The sequence below is a fragment of the Rhinolophus ferrumequinum genome, assembly GCF_004115265.2.
Source record: "Rhinolophus ferrumequinum isolate MPI-CBG mRhiFer1 chromosome 3 unlocalized genomic scaffold, mRhiFer1_v1.p scaffold_36_arrow_ctg1_4, whole genome shotgun sequence".
NCBI lineage: Eukaryota > Metazoa > Chordata > Mammalia > Chiroptera > Rhinolophidae > Rhinolophus > Rhinolophus ferrumequinum.
Genome location: NW_022680354.1, coordinates 51,405 through 76,414, shown reverse-complemented (window position 1 = coordinate 76,414; position 25,010 = coordinate 51,405). Strand labels below are relative to the sequence as shown.

The following is a 25,010-nucleotide window of genomic DNA, read 5'->3' as shown; positions in this document are numbered from 1 at the left end:
TTTACATTTGTCACTAGTTTCTGTTGGCTAGCCTTACCCAGCATTAAAGATAATGTTATCATTCTCTAAGGTATCTCAGTGTTTAGAATTCGTCGTGCTGGCCATACATTAAGTGCAGTCAGTGCACCTGTCAGCTTGAAGCGTGGTTATCTCGCTGGCTGCTCATCTTTCTTCTATTTTTTGAGTTTCCTGATTTATCCTAAAACACAATGTATGCCTGAGACAGTAATACTTCAATAAGATTTTTTTAAATAAGATTTTTAAATGAATTACTACATTGAATGGAGAAGTATGAATAATATAATATACTTCTATAGAGGATGTCTAGGAAAATATCATTCCTAGATCAACTTAAAATAAAATGCTTTTAAGAAGGTATGTTTTGTAGCAAAGAAAAGGCACGCTTTAAGTCATTTTGATAAAAATTCTCTATTTGATTTTCTTTTTTTTTTAGTATATGAATATCATGATTTTTTAAAAACCGACTTGACAAGTGAAAGGGAATTGTTTATAGAAACATCTAATATATGGGATTTGTATACTATGACTTTTAGGGAGTGATTCTTTTAAACTTAGATAAATGGAACTGCTGATGTGAAAACTTAAAAAAAATATTTCTCCAGGTATTAAATCTCCATACAGAATTACAGTTGTCATTCTGCTTGTCTTACCCAATTTTAAAACAGTGAACACTGAAGTTTTTAATTAAAAATCTGCCTGTATATTTATTGTCACTCTCTTTCTCGTGTGTTTCTTTTCTTCCTTCTCTATTCTTATTTTATCAGATTCAGTTGTAGCACATGAAACCTATAGTCTTTCCTTTCTAAAATATTTTAAATCTTTTTTAAAAGAATTGTATGCTACCGTAAGGTTTATTTCTGTGGGACTTTCTATTTTTTTTGTTTGTTTATTTGTTTTAACATTTTATCAAATGCTTTACTGAAAATCTCAGTACATAGTGGTAGATTTTAAGTTGTTTTGTTACTGTTACTGTAAATGGGTAGGCTGTCCTTGGCCGTGGGTAGCTGAGATATTTGTCCACAGATGCATTGTGTGTACAGTGATAAGGTACAGAATGTATGGAGTTAGCATTAGGCTTCTCTGCATTTCGTGGCTGTCGTCCAGCATTTGAGAAATCAGTTTCACTTTCAGGAGACAGAGTTTGATCTTAGTCTTTTGGTTAATGTTACTGTGGGATCATATTAATACTGTATTGCTTCTGCCTGCGCTTTGCCAAGTCGCGACTACTCAGTCCTGTGCCTTTACTCCAACTCCGTTACTCCAGCTCTCCAGCCATTTGAACCCTGGCAGCACCACCCACAGAAGGGAGCCCTGTCCATCTCTCTGTGTTGAGGGCAAAGCCTTGAACTTCCTTGGCTTACTTCTGCCTTTCTGTCTAGGCTGTGTACTCCTTTCCTGTTGCTATCCCTCTTCTGATTCATTGGCTACTTCCTCCAAGACAGCTCTCAGGTTTACACACAGGTTTGCCCTGAGCTCACTTCACCCTCTGCACTCTGCGGCTGTCGTTTCCTGGTTGCCCTTGGAAGCCATATTTCGTGCATGTGTTAGATCCCTGTGGAATAGGTACTGTTATTTGCCTGATGTTTTGTTTGTGAGAACAAGGGCTTCGAGGGGTAACTGCCTTTCCTAAGGAGCAGAGCCTGCTTTGGAGCACGCGCTGCTCACCCGGAACCCGGAGGACCCTTCAGAGCTGCGTCTGGGGAACGTGTGTCTGCACATCTGCCTCCTGTGGGGACCTCACTTGGGAGGGGGAGTTTCCTGAGGCATGGCCAGGATGGATTGTGGTGTGCGTAAGCTTACTCTTGTAGCTCTGCTTAAAAATCATCGTTTTCATCTGGGGGCTTTGAGGAGCTTGTTTTTATTTGGCTTTCTCAGTTAAAGAAACTTTCGTTGGTGTCCTCAGCCAAGTGGGTGCCTGTAATGAATTTCATTTTCGGTTAGAAATATAGCAGTGTGGGAATTGCCTTCTGATACGCAAATTACAAACATTGCGAACAATGTCCAGTTGGCTCCCAGGACCCCCTCCCCCGCAGGCTGTTCATTTACATGGAGTAAGTAGTCAGTGATGTAGGTCAGACTCCTGGCGGTATATTCAAGCAAGGTTCTTTAAATGACTGCTTGTTAGGTCGTAGACAAGGCTTGTTTCAGTAGGAGTGTACTTGGACGAGAAGAAATTCTTTAGGTGGAATAGGTAGAAGGCAAGGATAGTTACCAGGCAGGCAGTTTTTCCAACTTCATTGAGATTATTGGCTTAGAACACACGTAAGTTTAAAGTGTACAACTTAATGATTGCATACACGTATACATGGAGGAATGGTGCCACAGTAGGTTAGTGAACACCTCCACCCGCTCACATAATTATCCCTTTTGGGAGTGATTTTAGAACGTCCAAACCTGTAGAGAATTTTCAGAAGAATTCATTTCAGTCAAAGTGACAATTGCTGTGAAGCAAGATCTCAAATGCTCTGGAGAGTGAGTTTGCAATTAAGGAGGGAACGTGAGGAAGATGAAGAGAAGGTGGGAGAAGGCAAGGCGGGGGCGGATTACAGGCTAGTTAACAAGATCATGTGTTGCCTCAAGGGTGGTTACACCTTCCAGGGGTCTGACAAGCAGCTGTTTCAAAGGTGTGTTAACTCAGATGCACAGAAACAATGGGTGGGGCTGCCTAAGGCGCAGGCAAGTGGCAGGCCTGGGGCGTGACTGCCCACCCGAGCTGCCCGGTTAGGACGGTATGGTCCGATGGCCCTGTGAGGTCACTTTCTGTAGGACCCCTTTTTCATCGGTGCTTTTACGATGTACTCGCTTATCTTTCAAGTCTGCAATGCTGTATTATTAATTATCGTCAGTGGGCTGTACATTAGATCACCAGAGCCTATGCTCTTATAGCCGGAGTGTCCTACACTTTGTCCTTGGAGGAACGCCTTCCCCTCCCCCACCCCACGCCCTGGCAACCCCTTCTCTGCTCTCTGATTTTTTGAGTTCTGCTGTTTTACATTCCACATATAAAGGAGATCGTGTAGTTTTTGTCTTTGTCTGACTTACTTAGCATAAGGCCCTCAAGGTCCATCCATGTTGTTGCGAATGTTAGGATTTACTTCTTTTTTATGGCTGAGTAATATTCCATTGTGTGTGTGTGTATGTGTGTGTGTGTGTGTATTTAGTAGTCAGATTTTTAAATTTAGTTTTGATACAGAATGTGTAATATAATTGCAAATTGGGAAGTGACACTAGTCAGTAACAATTCCATTAAAGTATAATAAGCTCAGACAGGAGGAAGTACCAAAAACAAGAGGTAGCTTGGCTTTGAGAGATGAGCTCTTGGTCTTCAATCTTTGTTCCAACCTTAATCATTGCTTCTGTGGCCAATAGAAAAGTCATCTAATGACTACTCTGCCCTTCGCATTTTTTGCGCTCTGATGATTATAATTCATTTATTCAACAAATGTTTATTGAGCATGTACTCTGTGCCAGATACGTAATGCTCTGAGGTGTCAGTGAGCTACTATATGCATCTATTCCATGCAGAGGGCGCATTCAGGTGTGGCCGACTGCCTAACCACTGCTCCCAGCTGGTTTATCCTTTGTAGGGGAGGAGGTGTTGCGGAAAACCGGTGAGGACCCAGAGACTCAAGCAGCACGCAGAGATCAGGGAGAACACAGCTTATTACGCAGGCGGGCTCAGCGGAATTATTCCAAAGACTGAGCACTTCCCGGGGTCGGGGGCTTTGTTTTACAGAGGAGAGATCCGCGCTGTTGCTGTTGCGGGTTTGGGGGGGATTCGCTGCTAGTGCTGTTGCGACGCTAGGGATTGGTTACATCTGGCCGGGGTGCGGGGGTGTCCGTCCCCAGCAGCTGTGATTCTTCAACATTCGTTTTGATGGGGAGGCCTCTACCCTTAGTGCCTGCAGGAGACAGCTCCCATACGGGGATGGAGCGACATAGCTCTGATAAGGGGATGGAGCTCTTAGCGGGCTTTGCCGGGGAAAAAACCGTCCCTACAGAGGTAGGTGGCTGGAGTGTAAGTGCAGGGGAGGTAAATGCCCTGCAGGGAGAAGGTGTATCGAGTTGAATTGTGGGATTCTGAAAGCAAACTTAACTGGTTTTAAACTTATTCCCCTTCATTTAAACTTTCATTTGGTTTGGATAAATTAAGAAAAGTTGTGCATCGAAACATATATATGCAGCTTGGGAGTACAGTTACATGCGGCTTGTTTGAACACACACACACACACCCTAGCAAGAAGGTTGCCACTGAGCAACATGACAGTCCAGCTCTGCTTAGTATGACACAAGATATCTTGTTTTGTTTTAACTTGATATATTTTGTTATTAAGGTGTTAAAATGATTGATATGTATTACTGTACTTTTAGAAAAATTTCTGACATATTTTGGAACTGTCTTGTGATACTAAGAATTTTTCAAGTAAATTTGTATATACACCTATCCCCTGGATAGTTGAAAATGTGATGGCATCTCATGCTGTGCAGGGTCTCTGAAGTCCACCGAATTTGCCTCTCCCGAGCCTCGCAGTTGTAGAGGATGCGCTGTCCGTGGATGTAGCCTGACCCAGTTATCACAGCTTTTGTTTCCTAATAATGCCTGCTGAACTTGAAGTATAATCCAGCTTCCTAAAATGTTAATTCTAGGTTTGCCCTCTGGGTTCATACGTGGAAAGAGCAAAACAGAATCAAAGAAGTCAGCCCAGAGTCCCATACTGAGCAGTAATAAGGTCCGCCCAGTTACCCCAAATGAACATGTGTCGTCACTCCCCCACGGCTCATGTGAGACGCACGTCAGCCCCTTCTCACTGCAGGCTGCTCCTTGACAAGTGAACTAGCAGAGTGCAATATTTAATCACATGAAAGGTATTGTCCTCCTTTTTTGTAAATCGTAATCTATCTTTCAGTTGGACTAAGACTCTAATAAGCTGACAGTTACCTTCACACCAGGAGTTAACATAGAGGAAATTATAGAATCGAGACAATTGTGATAAATCAGAAAAGAGCTTGTTAGTAATGGGTACCTTAGAATTAAAAAATATGCAGTTTCTTCTAGCCTAGCTATTAGCTATAGAGAGATGAGGGGAATTTAGGGCTTTTCACCCTTTTTCTGTGATTGGGTCGGAACAGAGAACTTGATAAGACACCTAATTGGGGAGGAAGGAATTCTTGTAAGATCAGGAAGCCCTGGGTTAGGGTAATGTGGCGCTGATGGTTCTGGGTTCAGGACCCAGAACTTAAGCCACGGGTGGGGTGGGGAGCGGGCTGGGCCCTGCTTGAATGTTTGTTTGTTTATTTTTAAATAAAGAGTACAGACACATATTGAGGTTTTTTACCCCCAAAATTAAGATGGTAGAATTAACACTTGAAAAATTGTGCTTTTTTTCTATTTCTGTTAGTATTTTATTATTGGTGTTTTGCAAAGATCCTTTAGTACTTGTGGTTAATTTAAAAGTATCCCTCTAAATGAGACAAGCAGTCATTTTTAGCTCTGATTTGAAAGTGATTTTCTAAAATTTTAATGAATATTAAGATAAGATTTCAGAAATAGTAAATACTTCAGCATATAAATACCAATATTTAGAATAGTAATTTGTCATAAAGACACATTTAAAGATATACCTGAAATGAACCTAAATATGAATCCAGCTGGTGACATAACCAGAGAGAAGACTATTTCACGTGACTTTAAAATACAGTATTTCTTCATTTCTAGTAAGATATATGAATCCAGCTGGTGACATAACCAGAGAGAAGACTATTTCACGTGACTTTAAAATACAGTATTTCTTCATTTCTAGTAAGATATATCCTAACGGATAAAAAAGGAAACATCCCCTCATGTTTATAGCACTCCTATACCATATGTGTGTTGTGTGGTAAATGTAATTATGTAGTCTTAATTCCATCATCCCTGGAATTGAAATACCACTGCCCACTGAAAGGAACCGAGAGATCCAAAGGACAATTGTGTGCATCCAGATCTGGGGCAGAAAACCTACAGTTTGGGCCGGAAATACCCCATCTTAGCAGGTTCTAAGAAGGCCATCCGTAGCCACTAGATGCTTGTCACAGTGACTTGGAAATCTGCTTGACGAGGCTTCTCCCACTGACCCAAAAGATGGAACAGTTCGAGTACAAGTAAGCATAATAATTACAATGGAAGAAACAGATCAAGTTTGTTCAAATATGTAATTTCGTAATAGTAATACTTTTAGCTGCTCACCCATAGGAGAATACTATTGAACCAACTCATGTGAAAGCTGGTAAATAAAGAGGAAGACAGTAAACATACCTGTATGAACTAACCAAACAGGAGGTGAGGTGAAGTGTCTCTTTTATTGTTTCAAGGAATAAATAAAGAAGGCATTGTAGAATTAGAACACTGCCATTTTCAAGCCCTACTGAGCGAATTAGTAACTTTTGTATCCTTGATGCTGCTGACGTCACACAGAGAAGCCAGATGGTATGAACTTCTGACAAGAGCACAGTAACTCTCATAAAAATTCCATCCGCAGCCCTGTGTTCAGGTTTCCAGATTTAATTTCAGTTTTCAGGAAATGTAGAGGGCAGACGAACATGCTGAACAAAACCACAGGGAGAAAGTCAGAAAAGTCCAGAATGCAGAAAACCGTCAGACAAAAGGTCTGTTTTCTTCAGTAATAAATTATAGTGGGGACAGCATAAGAGATGGAGGGGGAAAGTGTAGGATGAAGGAAACCTTTGGAAAATGTCAAACAGTTTAAACTGCAGCCAGTGGTCCTCACCTGGGTCCAGGTTCATAAAAAGAACCTGAAAAACACTTGACAGTTAGAAATTTGAATATTTGCATACTTGATTTTATTAAAATGAATTATTAACTTCTCTGTATATGATGATATCATTTGTGACTAGAATAGTTATTTTCTTAGAGACACATACTGACATGTATGAATGGATAAAAGTGATGTCTGAGATTTGCTTCAAAATTAATGAGAGGTCAGTGGGCGGGGTACGGATGGGCAGCATGGCCCTGAGTTGGTGATTGTTGAAGCTGGGTGTCGAGTCCATGGGAAGCCATTATGTATTCTGTGCTTTTGTAAAAGGTTTAGACTTAAACACATATACATGTGTGTGCATGTGCACACACACACTCTTCATCTGAAAACACTGAATCTGGATGGCAGACAGCACTAAGCAAAAGGCAAGTGCATAGTGATGTGTTATGTTGTTAGAAGCTTGTAGGACTTCTGTGAAGTCAGAAGTAGGCTCAATGCAACTAGATTAAAAAAAGGTGAAAAAATGCCTGGGCACTGATGTTAGTATTTTGTTATTGGTGTTTTGCATTGAAACCCAAATGGAGCTAATCCTTGTCATTGTGTCTCCGTGGTTCAGTAACAAAATATTGAAGTAGGAGGTATTGCTGTGGTGTTTCTCTATCTGTTGGTCTCTTTCTTGAAAGGAATTACTCAGCATCAAAATGAAGCTATTCCTTATGTATCCCTCAGGTTGCCAGCTAAATAACGAGCTCCTTCTAAGCTAGATTGTTTTAGACTTCTCCTCTTGTCTGTAACGTCCCACTCTGCCACTGAGAGACCTCATCCCCACCATCCACGTATTTAATTGTCCAATGCTAGTGTATGTGAATAGTGTCGTAATTATTCCTCTTTACCCCATGGGATAACAGTTTTATCCACTAGAATCCCAGTGGTCACATGCCGTTTCTCTTCCTTGGGTCCTACAGACTCCAGCCATGTACAAAGCCACGGAGGTCGGCCCCTTAGCCTCCACCTCCTCCTTCAGTGAGGTCGTTTCATACATTTGGATTATTGTGTCACACTCTGCCTCCATCCTGGGATACGCTGACCATCTAAAAACTTTTAAGTTTATATACATTGAAGTTTATTTTTGTGCTGTCAAGTTCTGTGCGTTTTCACAAATGCAAAAAGTCATGTATTCGCCATGACAGTACCATACAGAATAGATCCATCACCCTAAACGATGCCCCGTACTTCACCCGTTCAGTCTTTCTCTCTTCCCCTCGAACACCTGGCAACCGCTGATCTTTTTACCATCTCTTTCTGTAGTTTTGACTTTTCCAGAATGTTGTATAATTAGGACTATACAATAAGCAGCCTTTTCAGACTAGCTTTTTGCCTTGAGCCATACGCATGTGAGAGTAACGCATGTCTTTTCATGGCTTGTTAGCTCTTTTCTTCCTATCGCGGAATCCTCTTCGGTTATGGACACTCCACACGCTGTGTATCTGCTTGCCTACTGCCAGCATCTTGACTCCTTGCCGTTTGGGGAGATTACGAATAGAGTTGCTGTAAACAGTCACGTGCAGGTTTTTGTGTGGACCTGTCTCCCTGTCGGTTGGGTAAATGCCTAGTCCTGTGACTGCTGGATCCTGTGAGAAGACACACATTTAGCTTATAGAAAACTGCCAGAAAGTCTTCCGAAAGCGTTTGCATTCTTCCTAGCAGCGAAGGAGGACTTTTGTGGCTCTGCATCCTCCCCAACAATTGACATTGTCATTTCTGTGATTATAGCCATTCTTAGAGGTGGGTAGTAAATCTCATTTCTTCTTTTCACTTCAGTTCGTTAATAAAAGTTGAGCATCTTTTCCTTCGCTGATTTACCACCTTCTTTGGTAGAGTGTCTGTTTAGATCTTTGACTCATTTTTAATTGCGTTGTTTTTCCTCTTGAGTTTTAAGCATTCTTTGTATATTTTCGATACAAGTCCTTTGTCAGATATGTAATTTTGTAATTTGGCAAATAGGACTTGGATAATAAAGAACTAAGATGAAATGAGATGACGAGGAGGGATGAGTCAATTGTGACTTTATATTTTCAGCCTGGATTTCTGAAAAAATAGAGAGTGAGATAAAAAGGAAAGTTGAGAGTTAAAATCACTTTGGAAAGAAGTAGGAAGGAGATGACTCATGTAGTTTTGAGTCAAGATGAACCCTGAGGTGATGGAAGCATTTCCAAGGACTAGAGATCAAAAATACATTAAGACTCTTGATTCAGATTTGCCGTCACCATCTTGGATTACTGAAGAGAAAGCCGAAGTAACGAGCAGAGAGGAAGCTGGGGTAAGAACTGTATTGTGTTGTGTCACAAAAGTGATGGAAGGAAATTTAAAGAAGGAATCCAGTGTCTGCCAGTGTGGAGGCCATACGAGTACTCAAAGAGCATGGGATATGCATTGTCTGTCTTCTTGAAGGTCAGGTCAGCCGTCAGCTCACTTCAGCATCCTGTGCCTTTTGTATTTGGGGAGCAGGACCTGCTCTTGGAGGAGCTTCCCCTTACTTTACCACCATGAACCACCCAGGAAAACGTACTTTTATATATTCAATATGAAAACAGGTAAAAGTGCTTTGAAAATCCTATGTATATTAAAGTACAGTTACTAGACTATGAAAATTATTTTGGTAAAACTGACTACATGCATAGAATACCAGTGAACACATTTGAAGATTTTTCTTAAATGAGCAGTAGTTAATCACTGGGTTTCGTGCTCCTTAGGAAAAGTAGAATTTGTGTTGTAAACAATTAAAGATAAGAATTTACTCATTAAACATTTTTTTTTTTAACACCTAAAATGTACCAGTGCTATCTTTTCCTGTTTGGTACTATTACTAGAATTTCATTTATTTTGAATGCTAAATCTATGATAACTATTTACACACAAAAAGTAGTACTTTGTAAGACCTGTCTGCACAACACTGAAACATAGCATCTCTTCAAATATAACATTGAAATTTACTGTTGGAAAACAGCTGTTTCATGGTATAATGTCTGTAGTTTAAAGTCACTCACTAAAGTTCCAACTTTCATTTTTCTTTTTTTACTATTTTTTTACAGTGGTAGAATGTATATAACACAAACTTTGCCATTTTAGCAATTTCAGGTGTACAAGTCAGTGGCATTAATTATGCTCACATGTATGCAATCATTACTTTATCTACTTCCAATAATATATGCCTTTACCCGAAATAGAAACTGTGTCCCCACTGAGTAATAATTCCCCAGTCTGACCCTTCACCCGCATTCCCCGCCAACCCCCCCCCACACACCCCCCCCCCGCGCCCCTGGAAATCCCTAGTCTATTTTGTCTGTGTGTTGGACTAGTCTAAATACTTCATATAAGAGAAATCATGTAATATTCGTCCTTTGTGTCTGGCCTATTTTACTTGTTTTCAGGATTCCTTTATGTTTTAGTATGTATCAGAACTTCATTCCTTTTTGTGGATAATATTCCGTTTTATGTATTTACATCTTTGTATTCTTTTTATATTTATAGTTTAAATCCATCTCAGCATAATATGTCATTTTTCTATATCTTTTATGTATATGAAGATGTCACATGGGTTAATTTTATTCTTTTCAATTCTTTTACAGGTTTGACAGATGAAAAAGTGAAGGCATATCTTTCTCTTCACCCCCAGGTATTAGATGAATTTGTATCTGAAAGTGTTAGTGCAGAGACTGTAGAAAAATGGCTGAAGAGGAAGAACAACAAACCAGAAGGTAAGATGTCATTCAGTTGAGAATGGATTATTTTCTAGTTTATAGTGACAAAAACAGGCATCTAATGCATGTTAGAAAGTAAAATGTAAAGTGGAGAAATATTAGCATTTTAATTTTGTAATAGTTTTATCCTGTCTGAAAAGATAAAGTAGGTTAGAATAAGGAGAAATAAATACAAGAGAAACATCCTTGACTAAAACAAGTCTTGGCAAACAAGTCTTGAAAATGTATTTAGATATGAGCACATTGAAAAAATGCAATATTAGACTTGATTTTAATGATTGTTATTGACGATGATAAAATATATATTTTTTTAATTTTATTTTTTAATTTATTGGGGTGACAATTGTTAGTAAAATTACATAGATTTCAGGTGTGCAGTTCTGTATCACATCATCCATAAATCACACTGTGTGTTCACCACCCAGAGTCAGCTCCCCTTTCATCACCATACATTTGATCCCCCTCACCCTTATATTATTAAATGTTAGTACATTTTTCAAAATGAAGTCTTTAAACAGTTTTTATATGTGCACAATAGGAAAAAACTGTTACCTTTGCATTAGATTTTTCATTCACACTCATACACTTAAGAAGCAGTTCTTTTTCTTGAAAAAAGAAATGTGGGCTCAAAAGAAATATAAAATCAAATAAATTTTCCACCAAATTAAATATATATTAATATAGAGGGTTTGAATATTGTAGTATAATTTTAGTTTTAAATGAATTTATATTTGGCCAAACCTTCATTTCTATGAATATTGTTTTATGGTGGAAATTAATTTTATATATGATTTTAACCATATGAAGAACTTTTATATTAAAAATAGCAAAAATATATACCATTTTTCTGGACATATATCTAGTGTAGAAAAATATTGAGTGCTATATTTAAAGTTAAAAATGATTATTAAAATGCTGTACTATTAGAAGCATGCTATTTGTATATTGCTTGGAGCTGATTTTCCTCACTGTAGTTTTGAAAGTTTCTATAATTTTCTTACCTAATTATTTGTAATAAAAAAGAAGTAAACCAAAAAGAGAACTTTTGGCATTGAAACAGAATAGGTTTGAGAGCACATGCATCTGAGTGTGTGTGTGTGTGTGTGTGTGTGTGTGTGTGTACTGGGAGGAGGGCAAGGGGGGACGGAAAGTGAGGTGGAAGTAAATTAGAGAAACAGGCGTGTTTTTCTCAAAAATCATAGCACCTGATATTAAGAATAAAGCTTGGCATGGCATATTTTGGTATGAATATCCTTAAACATTTGAAAACAGTTTGAGATGTTTGACACTTTCAAAAGTTTAAGTTGTGCTTAAGGCACATCATATAAAGACGCAAATTTCAACTTGCTATACGATGGTGGATAACAATACAGTGGAAGAGTGTATGATATATGTGAGATATGAAATTGAGTGCAGGTTTTAGAAAATGAAAAATGTTGCACAATGTCCTAGTGATACAGTGATAGCTAACACACTTTTATAAATATTTGAATGTGTCATTCCGTATTACCCACATCTGTTTTCTGTATTAGGTAATCAAACAATACTTTAGACTGTTAACTGTTCAAGAGTTAACATAATTAAGAATATTCTGGAATATTAATTACTATTTTAATAGTAGTAGTATACAAATATAATAGGTAAATATATAAAGATATAGATGTAAAATAATATAAATATTAAAATTTAAAATGAATATTAAAATAAACATTAATTTTGATATTGCTATCTCAATATTAATAGTGTTATATAATATTAAGAATGTGTAACTAAGATGATACTCAGCTATTCTGGAAGAAAAGCTTGTCCTCATGAGGAGATGATTTTGGCAGTGGCCCTGCTAAGGGCTGGAGGCTGTTGGTGAGACAGAATGAAAAGAGGTGAATGAGACATGCACTTGGGGCTTCGCGTCCAGCAGTAGGCACAGGTGGGTGCACAAGGAACCACATGGCAGAGGCCCTCAGTAATAAATAAGGATGCGGGAAGTGGGAAGTGGGAGGTAGACGTGCGTAAAGAGGAACCTCTCCTGCTGCTTCTGCAGTCTGGTAAGCAAGCGCCTTTACCTCCTCTTCCAAGGGCGTGTGTGACAAGACTGTCTCCTTCCGTCCGCATTATGTTCCGTGAGGTTCGGTAGCACGGCCCTTCAGACTCTACAACGACGCTTAGCACTGACCTGTGGGAATGGTTGAGGAAAGCACTGCCCAGTTTTTTTGAAATCAGAAATCCAGTTAAATATCATTATTTCATTTATGTAGTTATGAATTGGAACGTGGTCTGTTGAAGCATTTTGTTTCTGTTCCTTCCCACCCTCCCTCCTTATTTTTAAATTTTGTGTCCTCCTCAGTTACCCTTATTCTCCTTACAAATCCTTTCAGTGAAAATCTCTTAAGAAAATTTTATGGAGATAATTTTCAGGGAGTGTTTCTATTTCCATGTGTGGATCCAGGAGCAGAAACCGACAGATAGAAGGTCTTGGAGATTAGTTTGTTGACGATGAGACGGGTCTATCCAGGTTATTTCACCTTGTGTCAGTTTAGCAATGGAAAATGAAGTAAGGAAAACTGTGGTGGAAAAAATAATTCGTACAGTCCTTTATGTATTATAAATACTTAGTAAAGATTTATTTTCTTTCCATTTTTAACCACTGGTGGACCAGCCTCTTACAGAAATGACCTACATTGCGGGCAAATTGTGCTTAGAAAAAGATCATATATGAAAATGCAAAAATTTTTAAACAAATGAATAAAGGGATGATTACTTAAATTACAAATTATATTTATTTTTAAAATGGCAGGCTCTCTTACTCCTTGGTTTTTTTAACGATGACTTTTTGCTGTCAACTAAGCTCGGTTTTTTCATTTAGCATTTTTTTGAGCACGTGCTGTTTCCTTGGTGCTCATAGGCAAAACGCTTAAGAAATAGAGGCTCCTGGGCTGGTTCAGGTGGGCAGTGTTTGTCGTGCATCCATACTCTGCGACCCAGAGCAGTTGTGCTCTCAAGGCGTCTCGCATGGAGCCACCCTTTATACCCTGTGCAGTGAGCCAGGATTAGGTAGAGCTGTGTCCACAGGGCAGATGCTGGAACTGCAGGGGAGCTAAAGGACCACCAGAGGTCCAGCTTCTAGTTCTCTATGGAATCCCAGGACAGGACTGCGCATATATGAGCAACTGGAGGGCTTGTAGCAACACAGCTGATGCATAGTGGGCGGTCCTGTAAACATTTTTGAATGAATGCCTGAATATATTAGGGAACCGTTAATACACTTGTTACGGCACTTGGTTATCATGTGATGCCTGACACCGAGCTACTTTTATGCTCTTCTAATCTCCCCCATACTCACTTAAAAGCTTCTTGAGGGGAGGGATTATGTTACATAGTTTTAAGTCTATCAAGGTGCCCTGTTTTCTCATTTATTCAGCAAACTGACTGTAAGCACTGCTTATGTCCGGATGTTTAAGTCTCCAGGCAGTTCACAGTTCTAACAAGTAGAAGAGGAGATTAGAAGTTTCTGCTTCCTTCTCGTTTGTCTGACAGCGAGTCTCAGCACAGTCCAGGCTTGGAGTCCTGGAGCCAGAGTGGCCTCGTGGAGGGAGCGGGACTACAAGTCACTTTCAGTTCTGTGTTGACAGAGAAGGGGGTTTGGGAACAGGGGGCCACCACGTGTCCTCAGAGACTTCAGTTTCAAAGAGTTTACTGTTCTTGGTGTCAGTTTAATTTTTTTCACTTTCATACCATTTTCATTTCAGATGTATGAAGTTCTATATGTAGTTGCAAGATGAATTGCCCTTTGAAGGTTGACTTCTGATCCTAAATTCCAAACAATTGATTTTCAAGTGATGTTTGGAAATTGGAGATAGCATTTATTTTTTATAACTTGAAACACTCATTTAGAAAATATATACACATTTCCTGAGAAAGCACTGAAGCCTATACATCCTTACAACCATACTTTCATTTTGGAAAAACTTGGGAAAGAAAGAAAATTATCTAGGTCATGATTTGGATCACTAAATGTTATATTTTTATGCAAAGTAAGTTTGACAGGCCCAGCTGGTACTCATTAAGACTCAGGTTACTAAACTATTTAACATCTACACACATATCAAAATATAAATATAAAATTAGTAAATAAAAACTAGGATCTAATGAAGATCCAACCCCTTGCATTTCTTGTAAGAGCATTCTAAGGTGGACCATAGTCTCAGACCCCTAATGCCATTCCAGGATTTCATTGACGTGCAGGAAGAATTATGAATTACCTTGACTATCATCAGTGTTCCCTTTTGGAGTCTCACATAAAAAATGATTAGTTGATAATGTTAGAATACTGGAAAGGGTGCGTGAAGAAGTGAGGACATTGAAGGTCAGTATGACTGTATCTGGTATATTTTGGTATTAGAGTAATATTTAAAATATGTCGATTAATTTAAAAATGTGACTCTGATATTCATTTTCTAAAGGGAAGCTATTGGTACTCTAGAGGGGTGATTGATTGAACCTAAATTATCAAAAAATTATGAGTAGCAATGCTATGTTTTATGGCCAATAATTTTTATTTATTTTTTTGTTGTTAGTTTCAGGTATATAAAACAACATAATATTAGACATTTACACCCTTCACGAAGTGATAAACCCCCCTCCTAGTCTACTACCCTTCTGACATTGTAACTTGAAATACTCATTTTAAGTTACTACTATGTCATTGTCTGTATTCCCTATGCTACACTTTATATCCTGTGACCATATTTGCTGGGGGTACCAAAGAAAAATGTGTACAAGTGGACACTTTGGTCAACGTTGCCCAAGCAGTAGTTCGCCATAATCAGAAGTGTCTGGACACTGATGGTAACCATTTTGAGCACCTCTTGTAACTGCAGAAGTCAAACGTGACTTGTATTCATCTTTTGTTAGAGGTATATATTGACTATTACAATTTTAATTGTTTTTTCCTTTCTTAAAATATGTACACATTTTTTTGGCACCTTCTTTGTATATTTAATTGTAGTTGGCGTTCGATGTTATTCTACATCAGCTTCAGGTGTACAGTGCAGTGGTCAGCATCGGTGCAACCTGTGATGTGGTCCCCCTGCTAAGTCCTGTGCCCATCTGGCATCCCACAGGATCTTCACAACGTTGCTGACTATATTCCCCGTGCTGCAGTCCACGTCCCCATGACTGTTTTGCGACTACCAGTGTGTCCTTTCTATCCCCTTCCTTCCTCCCCATCCCCCAACACCCTCCCATCTAGCAGCCATCAGTTTTTCCTCTGTATCTCTGAGTCTGTTTCTCTTTGGTTTGCTCATTTATTCTGTTCTTTAAATTCCATATATAAGTGAGATCATATGGTATTTGTCTTTCTACGTCTGACTTATGTCACTTAGCGTAATATTCTCTAGGTCCATCCATGTTGTTGCAAATGGTAAGATTTCAGTGTTTTCTTATGGCAGAGTAATAGTCCATTGTATAAATGTACAATTTTTTAATCCAATTGTTTATTGATGGGCATTTTGGTTGTTTCTATATCTTGGCTACTGTGAATAGCGCTGCAATGAAAATAGGGGTGCATATATTTTTTCAAATTAGTGTTTTGGATTTCTTTGGATAAATACCCAGGAGTGGAATCGCTTGGTCATCAGGTGGTTCTATTCTTAATTTTTTGAGGAACCTCCATACTGTTTTCCATCGTGGCTGCACCAATCTGCAGTCCCACCAACAGTGCACGAGGGTTCGCTTTTTTTTCCACATCCTCATCAACACTTGTTGTTTGTTGATTTATTGATGATGGCCATTCTAACTGGAGTGAGATGATATCTCATTGTGGTTTTTATTTGCATTTCTCTGATGATCAGTGACGTTGAATATCTTTTCATATGTTTATTGGGTATCTGTATGTCCACTTTAGAGAAATGTCTCTTCATGTCCTCTGCCCATTTTTAATTATTTATTTATTTGTTTATTTATTTTTTGGTGTTGTATGAGTTTTTTTTATATATAAATTATGGATAGTAACCCCTTATCAGATGTCTCATTGGCAAATGCCTTCTCCCATTCAGTAGGATGCCTTTTGTTTCATTGATGATTTCCCTTTGCTGTGAAAAAGCTTTTTACTTTGATGTAGTCCCATTTGTTTATTTTTTTCTTTTGCTTCCTTTGCCCGAGGGGCTATATCAGTAAGAAAATTACTAAGGGTAATGTCTGCGAGTTTACTCCCTATAGTTTCTTCTAGAAGTTTTATGGTTTTGGGTCTTACATTTAAGTCTTTAATCCGTTTGATTATATTGTTGTATATGGCGTAAGAAGGTGGTCCACTTTCTTTTTTTTGCATGTATCCAATTTTCCCAGCACAATTTATTAAATAGACTGTCTCTACCCCAATGTAAATTTTTGCTTCCTTTGTCACAGAGTAAATGACCATACAGGTATTGGTTTATTTCTGGGCTCTATATTCTTTTCCATTGAGCTATGCGTCTGTTTTTATGATAATACCATGCTGTTTTGATTACTCCTATAGCCTTGTAGTATAATTTGGTATCAGGTAGCGTGGTACCTCCCACTTTGTTCTTATATTTCAGGATTGCCATGGGTATATGGAGTCTTGTATGGTTCCATATAAATTTTAGGATTATTTGTTCTAATTCTGTGAAAAATGTCATTGGTATTTTGATAGGGATTGCGTTGAATCTGTATATTGCTTTGGGTAGTGCAGACATGTTGACTATATTAATTCTTCCTATCCATGAACATGATACATGTTTTCATTTATTTGTATCTTCTTTAATTTACCTCTTCAATGTCTTGTAATTTTCTGAGTACAGGTCTTTTACTTTCTTAACTTTATTCCTAAGTATTTTTTTTTTTTGATGCAATTGTAAGTGGGATTGTTATCTTAATTTCACTTTCTGATACTTTATTATTGGTGTATAAAAATGCAACAGATTTCTGAATATTAATTTTGTATCCTGCTACTTTATTAAATTCATTTTTCAGTAATAATAGTTTTTTGGTGGTATCTTTGGGATTTTCTATACATAGTATCATGTCATCCGCAAATAATGACAGTTTTACTTCCTCCTTTCCAATTTGGATGCCTGTTATTTCTTTTTCTTGTCTGATTGCTGTGGCTAGAGCTTCCAGTACTATGTTGAATCTAAGTGGTGAAAGTGGGCATTCTTTGTCTTGTTCCTGATCTTAAGGGGAATGCTTTTAGCTTTCCCCCATTATGATGTTAGCTGTGGGTTGGTCATATGTGGCCTTTATTATGTTGAGATTTGATCCCTCTATTCCTACTTTGCTGAGATTTTTTATCACAAATGGCTGCTGGGTTTTGTCAAATGCTTTTTCTGCATCTATTGATATAACCATATGATTTTTATTTTTCATTTTGTTTATGTGATGAATCATGTCATTCGATTTGCAGATATTGAACCAACCCTGCATACCAGAAATGAATCCCACTTGATCGCGGTGTATCTTTTTAATATATTGCTGAATTTGGTTTGCTGATATTTTGTTGGGGATTTTTACATCTATGTTCATTAGGGATATCAGCCTATAGTTTTCTTTTCTTGTAATGCCTGTATCTGGTTTTGGGATCAGAGTAATGGTGGCCTTGTATAATGAGCTTGGGAGCCTTCCCTACTTCTGGATTTTTTTGGACTTGCTTTGAGAAAATTTAGTTTCGATTTAGTTTGAGGAGAATAGGTGGTAATTCTTTTTTGAATGTCTGGTAAAATTCACCTGTGAATCCATCTGGTCCAGGACTTTTGTTTGTTGGAAACTTGTTGATTATTGATTCAGTTTCATTGATGATTATCAGTCTGTTCAGATTTTTTGTTTCTTCTGGATTCAGCCTGGAAGATTGTATGTTTCTATGAATTTATCCATTTCTTCCAGATTGTCTAATTTGTTGGCATATAGTTACTTGTAGTATTTTCTTAAAATTTTTTGTATTTCTGTGGCGTTTGTGGTCACTTCTCCTCTTTCATTTCTAATTTTATTTATTAAGGTTCTCAGTCTTTTTTCTTGATGACTCTGGTTGAAGGTTTATCAATTTTGTTTATGTTTTCAACAAATCAGCTCTTGGTTTCATTGATTTTTTGTATTGTCTTTTCTTTTTTTTGGTCTCTATTTTGTTTATTTCCACTCTGATATTTATTATTTCCTTCCTTGTACTCACTTTGGGCTTATTTTGGTGTTCTTTTTTCAGTTCCCATAGGTGTAAAGATAGACTGTTGATTTGAGATTTTTCTTGTGTTTAAGTAGGCCTGCATTGCTATGAATTTCCCTCTTAGGACTGCTTTCACTGCGTCCCATAGATTTGGGGTTATTGTGTTTTCATTTTCATTTATCTCAGGGTATCTTTTGATTTCTTCTTTGATCTCATTGTTGACCCATTCATTATGTAGTAGCATGTTATTCAGTCTCCATGTGATTGTGTGTTTTTTACTTTTTTTCTTGTAATTGATTTCTAGTTTCCTAGCACTGTGGTCAGGGAAGGCACTTGATATGATTTCAGTCTCTGATATTTATTGAGACTTGTTTTGTGGCCTAGCATGTGGTCTGTCCTGGAAAATGTTTCATGTGCACTTGAAAAGAATGTATATTCTGCTGCTTTGGGGTGAAATACTCTAAAAATATCAATTAAATCCATCTGGTCTAATATGTCATTTAAGGCCACTGTTTCCATGTTGATTTTCTGTCTGGAGGATTTGTCCATTGGTGTCAGTGGGGTGTTAAAATCCCCTACTATGATAGTGTTACTGTTGATCTCTGCCTTTATGTCTGTCAATATTTGTTTTATATATTTAGATGCTCCTGTGTTGGGTGCATAGATGTTTATTAGGGTTATGTTCTCTTGTTGGATTGATCCCTTTATTATTATGTACTGTCCTTCTTTGTCTTTTTTTATAGTCTTCATTTTAAAGTCTATTGTGTCCGATACAAGAATTGCTGCCCCAGCATTTTTCTGATTTCCATTTGCATGAAATATCTTTCTTCATCCCTTTACTTTCAGTCTATGTGTGTTTTTCGATCTGAGGTGGGTCTCTTGTAGACAGCATATGCATAGGTCTTGTTTTCTTATCCTTTTAGCCACCCAATGTGTTTTGATTGGAGCATTTACTCCATTTACATTTAAAGTGATTATTGATAGGTACATAGTTATTGCCTATCATTTTTTGTCTAGAATATTGCCTAGAATTTATTGCTCGTATTTTTGGTCTTCGTTACTTTGTTTTCTCCTTTCTTCTGCTTAAAGAAGTCCTTTTAACATTCCTGTAATACTGTCTTGGTGGTAGTAAATTCCTTTAGCTTTCTCTTTTCTGGGAAGCTCTTTGTCTCTCCTTCAATTTTGAATGATAGCGTTGCTGGGTAGAGGAGTTTTGGTGGTAGGCCCTCTTGGTTGTAGGGCCTTATTTTTCATCACTTTGAATATTTCTTGCCACTCCTTTCTGGTCTGGAAAGTTTCTGTTGAGAAATCAGCTGATAGTCCTGTGGGAGCTCCCTTGTAAGAGAGAGTTGTCTCTCTCTTGCTGTTTTAAGATTCTTTCTTTTCTTTAACCTTTGCCATTTTAACTATGATGTGCCTTGGTGTGGGCCTGTTTGGGTTCATCTTGTTTGGGACTCTCTGCACTTCCTGGGCTAGTATGTCAATTGCCTTCACCAGGTTAGGGAAGTTTTCAGTCATTATTTCTTCAAATATGTTTTTTTTTTTTTAATTTTATTGGGGAATATTGGGGAATGGTGTGTTTCACTAGGGCCTATCAGCTCTAAGTCGTTGTCCTTCAATCTAGTTGTGGAGGGCGCAGCTCAGCTCCAAATCCAGTAGCTGTTTTCAATCTTTAGTTGCAGGGGCTCAGCCCACTATCCCATGCGGGAATTGAACCAGCAACCTTGTTGTTAAGAGCTCACGCTCTAACCAACAGAGCCATCCAGCTACCACTTCAAATATGTTCTTGATTCCTTGCTGTCTCTCTTCTCCTTCTGGTATTCCTATGATGTGAATGTTGTTAACGCTGGATGTTGTCTCAAGGCCTCTTAAACTATCTTCATTGTTTTTCTTTTTTCTTTTTGTTGTTCTGATTGGGTGAATTCTGCTACCTTGTCTTCTAAATCGCTGATTTGATCCTCTGCTTCACCTAATCTGCTGTTGATTCCTTCTAGTGTATTCTTCATTTCAGTATTCTTTATTTCTGACTGGTTCTCTTTTATGGTCTCAATGTCCTTTTTTATGCTTGCTGTCTCTTTGTTGAAGTTCTCATTAAATTCCTTAAGCGTTTTTATAACCAGTGTTTTAACCTCTGTCCCTGACAGGTTGGTTGCCTCCGTGTCATTTAGTTCCATTTCTGGAGGTTTCTCCTGTTCTTGTATGTGGGGCATGGTTCTTTGTTGCCTCATTCTGGCTGCCTCTCCGTGTTTGCTTCTATGTATTGGGTAGATCTCCTGTGTCCCTCAGTCTTTGCTGGTTGGCCTTATGTAGTGTGTGTCCTGTGTAGTCGAATTAATCAGTCTCCCTAATCTCCTGTGCGTGTGTTCCAGAGGTATCCTTCATGTTGTGTGTGTTCTCCTTTTGTGGTTGAGCCTTGATTGCTTTTGGGGTGTCGGTGAGTGGGATTGACTCCCCAGGCTGACTGACTGTGAGTACTGGCTGTGCCCACAGTGGATGAGCTGCTGTGTGGGGGGCTGACCCCTCAGAGGAGGTTTCACCCCTGTGGGCTCTTATGCCTGTTGAGGCTCTCCCCTTTGGGTGTGCCACTTGTGGAGCTAGCTGGGTAGTGCTCCGGTGTGGTCTGAAGCTGGCCTCTGGCTGTGCTGTTTCTGGTGTCTCCTAGGAGGGGCTCCCGTGCAGGCCACGTTCAGCCTTGCCTGTGACCGGCCGGGGCTGCCTGGTAGGAGCCCCAAGGCTCTGTGTGGTTGACGCTGTCTGTGCTGGACCTGGAAGTGTGTGGGGTTCGCCTCACTGTGAACTGAGGCCTGCTGCCCCCAGCATTGAGCCCGGGGAAGCTCGGCAAATGGCCAAGGGTCCCCTAGGCCTTTTGCCACCGATTGGCTGCCCGTGAGGCCCAGCTGTAGGAAAGCACTCCTTAGGGGTGTGTGCTGGGCTGGTGGCCCCGTGTTGAGAGTGGCTCAGGCGATACAGCACCAGCTGGCCGGGCAGAGTCCAGGGAGTCAGAGGCGTGGCTGGTGGTTTTTACAAGGTTAATGCACATTCAGTGGCCAATAATTTTTAATGTATTTCTATGTCTAAAATATTCAGTAGCAGACCATATCACTATTGGTATACTTATAATGTCAAATAATTAATAATGGGAATAATTGGTGCTGCCTTAAATACTTTTCAACAGATACATGAATAGTGTCTTTAGTTACTCAAAGAATGTCCTTACTACATTTTTCTCACCTTTGCATGATTCTAGAAATGGGATTTATTTCCATTCAGATAAAACTGTTAGCTGTTTCATACTTGGAATTAGTGGGATTTAAATTATACCTCTTAAAATGCAGATTAAATATCATTTATCCTGCTTAGTATGTAACATGTTTTTCTGCTAGTATATGTAACATAGTGGGATTTTAAATTCATGGGGCATGCATTACTGAGCCAAAGCATGGAATGTTAGGAGGTTCTAGTAAATAGGACACTAGTAAATGGTGCGTTAACTATTGGTACTTATGCCTACCACAGCTAAGAAATAAACAGCACATTTCAAAATGGTGTTCTTGGAACTTCATTTTGGGTACTATGTCTCCTTTCCCTGAAATATTTTGTCTCAGATATTGAAATTAAATTTTTACCTAGAACTTTCATACTGCTTTTATTGTTGTTGTTAATGGAAACCAGAAAAAGTGTTGAATGCCTTGATCTGAATTAAAAACAAACATGAGTTCACCATCTCATGAAGGGGGATAAAGTTCATATTAATTCATTTGCAGACAGTTATTTGATGCATTCCATTAGTTGTGTTAATTGTCATGTTATTATAAAGGTGTATCTTGAATGTCTTCTTTTTGAGGGTGTTTGGACAGGTTAGTGAAGTGACTTGTGCTTTCTGGCTAAGGCTCCAGCAATCTGATCAAGTTGATTGGGATTTTGATGGTGAATTTAAAGGTTACGTCAGATCCTCACAAACTTTGTTAGTGGTTATGAAACTAATTCAAATAAAGTAATAGCCTTGCTACAGACGGATTTCTTAAGCAGGTTTCATAGTCTCTGTACAGTTCCTGTTGGTGGCAGCTATTAGTGTGCATTCACGATCGTTCCTGTATTTCCTAAGCAAAATTTTGTTTGTGGGAGTTCTAACAAATGAAAATGTTGTGACTTACTGGGTTTTTGAAAGTACTTTGTTTTAATTAGTATTTCTTTTTTAAAAGTTGTATTTGCTAATGGCATGTTATAGAAAAAGATGTTTTAAAAAAGTAATTGTATCTATTTAGTTGAATTCTTCTCAAAACATAAAATTTTGTTTCATAAAGCAGGATTTTGAAAACAAAATAAAAATCTGTGAAAGGTAAATGATATCACTATTTCTATTTCTTTTTCTCTCTACCCCTGGAAAGCTTCCTGGAGATTTAACATTGACTTGGATTATTTGACCAAAGGTTGAATAATCATTTCTTGAAACATGTATTTGAGTGGTGCGTTACAGATGGAATGCGACCAGGAACTCCTCATTTCTCTGGCAAGTCCTTCAGTATGTCAGGTGACAGATATTGAGTACTCCTGTGGGTATGTAACTGTGGAACAAGAAATATGAACTTGTTCCCCTCAAGGTCATTTCCTTATGAGGGAATACAGATAATGAACAATCAAAAAATAAGATTATTTTCGTATTTGTTGACTGTGTATATTTGAAAACACCGAGCATAATGTCTAGCAAATAAAAAATTTTAATGTAATTAAGTATGCTTGAGGTTGTAAAATTCACATTGTTTGCTTTTAGTCAATCAGAGTGGGCTGGTCTGTCTGCCCTGTCCGGGGCTCTTTGTGAGCCACAGGAGCAGTATTTTCCGTGTTGACACTCCCTGAGAGACGTATAATCTTCTGTCATGGAAAGAAGCCGTGAAACTATGAATGAACAGCAAGAAGCGTTAGGTGCTGGTATCGGTCACCCAGACACTTGTCGGGATCGAGGCCATCAGGAGGTACAGAAAGGGAGAAGGCTTCTGGAGGAATCGCTGCTCGATCTAGGCCATAGATCTCAAAGTGTGATCCCAGACCAATAGGAACTTTATTCTGGAACTCAAAACGTCACAGGTCCAGTCTCACCCCAGGTCTGTGCAGGGTCCCCCTAGGTAATTCTAACGCCAGCTGACCTTTGAGAACCATTGGCTTTGGGGCCTGTGGCAGAGCGAAGGGCGTGCTGCTGTTGACTGGGGAGCAGCAGGAAAAGGCAGGGCTGCAGGGTCTGCTGTGCTTTACTCCTGGGAGAGCCTGGAGAGGGGGCACTGGGCCCAGAGGACTTGGGAGAGAGAAGCAAGTGGATGGAAAGCAGAGTGGTGGGAAGCAAGCTGGCTAACACAACAGTGCGGACAGCCGTTTGGTTAAAGTAAATATGCTCACTCACTCCTCTTACTATTGTTATTTAAGTTTTGGGACATTTGTGTTTGCTTTTATAGTACTGGCACATGAATTTTGTTAAGGAAAAAATAGTTTTTGTCTTTTTCTTTTTTTTATATCTATATGAAATCATGGATGTTAGAAAAACGTATTGTGGCAGTCATTTCACGATACACGTAAGTGAAATCATGCTGTACACGTTAAACTCATACAGTGCTGTATGTCAATTATGTCTCCATAAAACTGGGAAATACTTTAAAAAGTGCTAAAAAGGAAGGTCAGCATGTAGTAAGTGCATGTAAGAGGACCTGAGTTTGTCTCGGGCTAGGAATGGGTTCTCTGAGATGGAGAATTTCAGCTGAGCCTTGAAGGATGCATTTGCTGGGCAGAAGAGAGGAGAAGAGGGGGTGGGGGGCTTTGTTGGGGCGTCCGGGAGGAGGAGGATGTGGGGGTGAGCAGGGACCATCTTGGAGGACCCTCAGGTCCTAGGTACGGGCTTTGAACTTGATCTGAAGGGCAGCATGAAGTTATAGAAAGGTTAGAAGGAGAGTTGATAAGACATATTTTGAATGGATTTTTCAGAATCTCTAATATCTTCTTCAGTGTTAAAAAAAAAACAGACCACGAGTGAAGTTTCGGTTTCTCTGGCCCACGGTTATCTCCCAGAACTCATCCGTGTCATTGGTAACGTACCTGCAGATGTCTTAACGCAGTAGCTCAAGCTTTTAAAAGGAAGCAAAAACTGTATCTCTGTAATGTTTGTGAAATATCAAGGGATTAGGTTTTGCTGGAAACTTTTTATGAAACCTGTATGACTGATATTTTGAAATGAAGTAAATAAATGTTCCTTTTGGTTTGGGCACAATTTACAACCTAATGGTAAAACATTGAATTTATGTGGCGCAAAGTGCACAT

The 25,010-nt window shown here is 38.8% G+C and overlaps 1 protein-coding gene across 1 annotated transcript in view; it reads left to right on the top strand.

Moving 5' to 3' along the window:
- The window catches only part of LOC117019064 (cAMP and cAMP-inhibited cGMP 3',5'-cyclic phosphodiesterase 10A), a gene marked incomplete at its 3' end in the record, with an annotated part of 390,928 nt that overhangs the window by 321,854 nt on the left and 44,064 nt on the right, over positions 1–25,010 (top strand). The window contains 1 exon segment of the mRNA XM_033100431.1: positions 10,409–10,537. Coding sequence (XP_032956322.1) covers positions 10,409–10,537 — 129 coding nt within the window.